At 43.3% G+C, this 6,431-nt stretch overlaps 1 protein-coding gene across 1 annotated transcript in view; it reads left to right on the forward strand.

The window, feature by feature from the left end:
* The window catches only part of Tg (thyroglobulin), a 180,146-nt gene that overhangs the window by 83,503 nt on the left and 90,212 nt on the right, over positions 1-6,431 (forward strand). Inside the window, exons 36-37 of the mRNA XM_021183215.1 lie at positions 3,036-3,170; positions 4,526-4,690. Of these exons, the coding sequence (XP_021038874.1) occupies positions 3,036-3,170; positions 4,526-4,690 (300 nt within the window). The remainder of the gene's footprint in view (positions 1-3,035; positions 3,171-4,525; positions 4,691-6,431) is intronic.

Raw genomic sequence — 6,431 nt, forward strand, 5'->3', positions numbered from 1 at the left:
GGAAATAAACCCAAAATTCAACAAAAGATACTTGACAAAGAAGAGGTACCTGCCACGGCAGTAACTGATGCACAGTATTTAACTTTACAACACACAACACACAACACACAACACACACACACACACACCACATTGTGGGAGAGTGTATTTTGTCTCAAATGGCTCTGGCATCATAATTATAAATAAATATAGGGGAATCAACAGGCATCATGTACTATGCAGAAGGACCCCTCCCCACCTGTCAATCCCCACATGGCTGCTACATCCTCATTACCTGGAAAGGAGGTCACCTAGGCTAGACCTCGACTCCTGAGTTTGGAGATTAGGCTCCACCCAAGCTCGAAACACCATGTGATTGGTTAGCATAATAGGTTCAGAAAATGATGTATTATTGAGCTCTTATGTTCTTGAATACGTGATAGTACAATGGTGTTGTGAGTTCCCGACTGATAGTAAATTGAAAAGCCACCAGGATCTTCGGCTTTGCTGCTTCAGCATGTCTCTGTGTCCTCAAAAGCCGTGTTGTTAGAATGACTACAGGAAGTCTATGGCCCCCAGATGCTGGCCTCTCTTGACCACAAAGGCTCACTCAGGAGACATCCTATAGGCCTAGAAGAGTGTAGGTAGGAGTATTGGCAGGAACTTGGTCTCAGACCCTGGGGCATAACACAGGAGTTTGCTCTCACTTGGGGATGGAATTTACTCTTTAATTACAGAGACAGAGCCTAAACATGGAATATGGACAAGGTTTCCATCTTCGGGCCATAATTGGCCACTGTGGCTCTGAAACCCATGATCACTTGTCTCTGAAATTTCAGCTTCCCACCATCTAAGAACATTGAAGACTTACCACATCACAAAGATGCTATTTGAGTTGTCTGTGAAAATAACAGTATGAAGAACAGGCTTAAGAAAATGAAAGCCCAGAAGAGGCTGACTGGTAACAGCTGAGCAAAGAAGGGCCCAGGTCCTGACTCCTCTGTCTCAAGAATGGTGTTAAAAGGCAGGGCATGGGGGATGGGTGGATTGAGCAATGGATCCCTCCTCATGGCATTAGTGTTTTTCCCAGAGAGATTGGGAGAACGTGCTTGTTCTATGCTCTGCCATTTGAGTATATGACAAGAAATCAGCCATTCATGAACCAGGAAAAGGGATCAAAAACCCAGCCTCATTGGTACTTAGATTACAAGCTTTAAGTGCACAGAACTGAGAAAAACCACTGTTGAGAGAAACCACTGTTGCTATTTAAAGTGCTCAGTCTGCTGAATTGTATTACAGAGGGGTAGCAGAGAGCACTTGGGGGTAAGGCTGTCTCATGGCTTTATTTACCATGCTAACTTTAGTGGCATCTCACCCACCAGGACTGGTGTTAAAGACAGGTTAGAGATAGAAATTACAGGCTCTCCTTATAGCTTGCAGCCTGTGCTAACAAAGCAAAGACACTCGCATACCTTGGAACAGAGCTCAGTAAAGTGACCTTGGAACCGTGACCTCAGAAGCCTTATTCTCATATGACTTGTCCATTTTCTGGCTTGTTTTTCTTGATGAACTCATTCACCTTTACACCATGTTTATGAGGAAGCATTAGACCACTAGACCTTGCCACACTTGTGGTACTGGAAGCTAAAAACTGATAATGTAGATATACATACAGAACAACACCCAAGACTGTCAGGGAGCTCTGCTAGCCAAAGGTCCATACTCATGAGTATAAGAACAATAAACTGCTGTGATCCTTGAAAGCAAAGAGAGATACAGGGAAGGAGGGAGCAACTCTCTTTATTAACTCTCCAGTGCTATCTCTGCTGGGCTGGGCTTTTCTAGAGTCGGCAACCTTGAATGAACACGAAGCCCATACCAGGATTGGGCAGTGCTGACCTCTTTAATGTTATTTCTGGAAACTGACTTATAGGTACAGCCTTTCATCAGAGAGACAGCCTCACCCCACTGCTCAGGCATGTCATTATTCTCCCATGGCCTATCTTTACCCACAGTTTTGGTGCCAATGAGACAGGCTCTAACAGGCCTGTCTGTCCATACACAAGCCTTCTATCTGGCCACTAGCTTTTTGTTCCTGTTCCTTGTATTATAGGCCATGTACAGAACTTGGAGGTATCAGAAGACAGTCATTGTCAGACATGGGCTTCATAGCTGTGAAAAGTCTCCACACACTGGCAAGTGTGTCAGTATCCCTGAGTCTCGTGTTCTTTATGTTTAAAAACAGATGTAATGACCGTCTTCCAAGAAACAGACTGTGAGATAGACACTTGCATGAGCTGATCCTTAAACATAGAGTGCTGTTGGCTATGTTTATTCATGGAGTACTGTATGGGTTAGCACCACAGGGAGAATGGCCAGGACAGCTCAGGCCTGAGAAGAAGATGCTCATGGCAGAGAGCCAAACAATGGCCCAACCTATCTTTCTAGCAGCAACAGTCAGATCAGCTTTTCTTGAGGACAGGGAAGACTCCAAGTCTCTCCTCATGCATTAGCTTCCAGATACAAGCTTTAAACAGAGGATCAATGGTGAAGAATGACTTAGTTTGGACACCAAATCCTAAGTGGACATGAGAACTTCACTTCTGTAGGGACTTAGGTAGCCTATCATGGTGATATCATAAGCAATAGGCTCATGAAGACAGATAGGTGTAATGTCTTTGGGAGTGCCTGGCACTGCATCCCTATGGCTGTCTTGTGGTGTTCTGACCTGCACTGTGTCACTATGTCACTGTTGCCTTGTCTCCACTTCCTCCTCTACTTTTGTCTTAATTTATAGACAAGGACATGCCATCAGTTACTTGCCTAATTTTCAACCTATGATCTTAATTCCAGAGTTTGCCCAATAGTAAAACTTAAGTGCTTACAGAATAGAGGTATAAAGGCATAGTGTCACACAATAGAAAAGACAAAGACATAGGGTCACACAATGGAAATCTCACAGAGACCACTGAGGTACCTCTTGCAGTAGTCTTCCACAGTCTTCATTATATTCCTGGTGCTAACTATATGTGGTTGTCCCCTGTTTTGTCTCTCAGTTGCTTTGGACTCTTGGCAAACCCTGGCTCTGTCTTCAGTGATTGTAGATCCATCCATCAAGCACTTTGATGTTGCCCACATCAGCACTGCAGCCACCAGTAACTTCTCCATGGCTCAAGACTTCTGCTTACAGGGTAAGGGAATCCCTCAGAGAGAGAGAGAGAGAGTATTAGCCAAGTACTGCCCTGTGCAGCAACCAAAGACAGACAGGAAATTCAATATGGCCTTGGAATACCTGACAGGAAACTACTAACAGAGAAGGGAAGACATAAGAATCTCTCCACTCCTCACTGGGCACTCTACAGTCAGTTTGCAACAGCCAGCCAGCCTTGATCCAGTACAGAAGATCAGCAGAAAAGAAGTGGGGTTGTTGTGAGGGAAAGAAATCGAGAGGTACATGGGTTCAGGTAGATGCCCTTAGAAAGCAGGTGGGCTCTCATTGTGAGAAAGTGGACAGGCTCCTGGAACTCAGTCAAGATCTATGGTTAAACAATAACTTATAAGAAATGCTTTTAAAGCAATTTAAAGAGTGATCTATTGGCACAATTATTCCCAGATGCAACTTTCTTTAGAGTTTCTAGTCATTGGCAATATCTAAATAATAACTAGGTGACCATACAATTCTAATATTCCACTAAGATTTTCCCTAAGAGTGGCTAAGTTCAGTTGACTTCTGAACATCAAGTTCTGAATACTATTGACATATAAAAATGGAGAAGGTATCACTTTCTCCATACGACTGGATATTTATCATGAAGACTATACTGCCATGTGCAAGTTGTATGCTACACAGCTCTGAACAGTGTCATTCATAAACTAGGCTTTGTATAAAGGGCACAACTTATACAACTCAGTCAGTTCAGTGAAGCTGCCCCATTTCCAGAGCCATTCTCAGTACTGAATGTTACAAAGTAGGTTAAACTGTGTTGAAAAGCATATGGCTGTATAAGAAAAGACATAGTTCAAGACAGACCCTGATGAGCGCATCACAGGCTAAGGAAGCATGAGAGGAGGCCATAGGTGACAGATCTGCAGAAGGTGCCAGGAAATGGAACATAGAGAGTTATGTTAAATATGAAGCCCATGGGAAGCTGTGGAACTTTCTTTTAAAAAGTGGATGAGAAGAACTCATTTATGAGATGTGTGAACAAACAAAAACTGGTGATTTTGTGTAAAATATCTTGATGGAGGGTTTGGTTTCTACAACCACTGTTTTATTCTCAGCCCTGGCCCAGGGTACAGAATTTATGAATGATATCTTCTATAATGGATGGAAGAGTAGGTAGATAGTGGAAGGATAGACATACAAGTTGATGGATGGATAGTGGGATAGCATGGGTGGATGGTGGATGACTTTGTGGATGAATTAATAGGATGGATGTTTGGGTACATGGATAGATGGGTGCATGCTTGAAAGTAGCAATACATGGTTGCATGAGAGAGTTGATGGCTCTGAGTCTAAGACTCTCTTTCTCTGTGTCTTCTCTAGAATGTTCCCGTCACCAGGACTGCCTTGTCACTACCCTGCAGATCAAGCCTGGGGTTGTGAGGTGTGTGTTCTACCCTGATATACAGAACTGCATACACAGTCTACGGAGCCACACATGCTGGCTTCTGCTCCATGAAGAGACTACCTACATCTACCGGAAGTCTGGTGAGTGTCAGACTGAACCTCTGCAGCCATATCTTGGGGCTGGAGATGCCAGGGAAGGATATTTTCTTGGTGGTTTGGAGGACAGTGGCTTTGAAACTCTTAGGGGGTACATGGCCAAAGGTTGCTAGCTAGGTAGCATTCTCCTGGGTGAATTAAGGGCAGTTGGATAAATTTCCATTTCTGTATCACTTTTATTCTTTGATCACATACATTCTTTGAATTTCATAAGATAATTAAATGCGTTGTATTTTATTAATGCTGTGTGGTTACGAAAGCTCTTGCTTCATACCTTATTTTGCCTACAGAACTGGTATCTTCTCCTCTGGAGATCAACACTCTGTGGTACAGAGAAGTTGGTGACTTCTCTGACTTCACACAGCTAGTGATGGCAGAAGGGGGGAATCTAGGGTTAGATTTGTCTCCCACTTCCAGCCTCTGTCTCAGACTCATCCTGTCTAAGAAGTAGATCATAAATGCTAGAGGGAACTAGCTTCAGCTCACTTGAGTTTAAAATAATCCAGGATTAGAGCTGTAGCTTAGTAGTAGGATGCTTATCTAGCATGCACAAGGCCCTGGGATCTATCCCAAACACTGCATATAAGCAAATTATTCACAGATCGCTCACAGTGTATGACAAGCATTTATGACACAGCCAAAGTGAGAGATGCATATAAATCTATCACCAAGGAAACCCATAAAGAGCTAAGATCCAGGAAACATGAGCCAGAAACATGCAGAAGCCCTGCCCTTCTAAACACACTGGGGAAGTGAATGGCTACTGAGGTGTTGGCTATACCTGTCATTCTGGAGCAAAATTGCACATTTTCTCTAGAAAGGGTCATATGAAAAATATAATGGGCTTCATAACTATGTGCTGTTATTAAATATATTCAACTGCCTTTGTAGGCCCTTGGTCTTATCTTCTATCTGGACATTGATATTATAGAGTTGAGCTGGCTAAAGTTTTAACAAGATATTCAGTCAACAGTGTAGCTAATCTAAGTGGGAGTTCCAATCAGAAATTAAGGTTGTGTTTTAAGAAACAAATTAGATTACTCTCTGTTACTTCAGGAAGTGGATATTCATCTGCTCCTGCAAAACCCAGAGTATTCTCACTGGTCAAGGTAGTCACATGAGTAAACATGTGGCATTTGGGACAAATCCACTATGTCTGTAAGGGTTCACTATGTCTGCAAGGGAGCACTACCCATCTGGCATGCTTCCTGAGTTTATGCATGCAGACAGCCTGAGCAGGCAGCACTAGGCAGCCAGCAGCGGGAAGCATGGTTGCTGCCCAGCTGAGGTGATGTTTACACTCTTGCTCCTTCCCTAGCATATGTCCAGCCCATGACATACAGCTGCTTCCCATGAAGCAGAAGAAATCTTGGCCACATTAGCAGCCACAGTCCTAGGCAAATTCTTAAGAGCCTTGATTACAGTTGCTGGGAATAACTCCAGTCATGATTGTGCTCTAGGCCTTACTAGAACACAACTGTCTCTGTCTACCCTGTTTCTGTCTGGAGCTCTACCTCATACTACAGTAGGTTTATTAATGAAGAACTTTCCTTTCTCTCTCTATCCCTCCTTTAATTCTCCTCTTTAATTCTCCTCTTTAATTCTCCTCTTTCTCTTTATCTTTTCCTATATCACTTGCTTATTCCATTCATTTACCTGCTCACTTATTTCCCTGTCCTCAATCCTTCTGTTTTCTCCTCCCCTCCCCTCCCCTCCCCTCCCCTCC

The sequence above is a fragment of the Mus caroli genome, chromosome 15 (assembly GCF_900094665.2).
Source record: "Mus caroli chromosome 15, CAROLI_EIJ_v1.1, whole genome shotgun sequence".
In the NCBI taxonomy this organism is placed as follows: domain Eukaryota; kingdom Metazoa; phylum Chordata; class Mammalia; order Rodentia; family Muridae; genus Mus; species Mus caroli.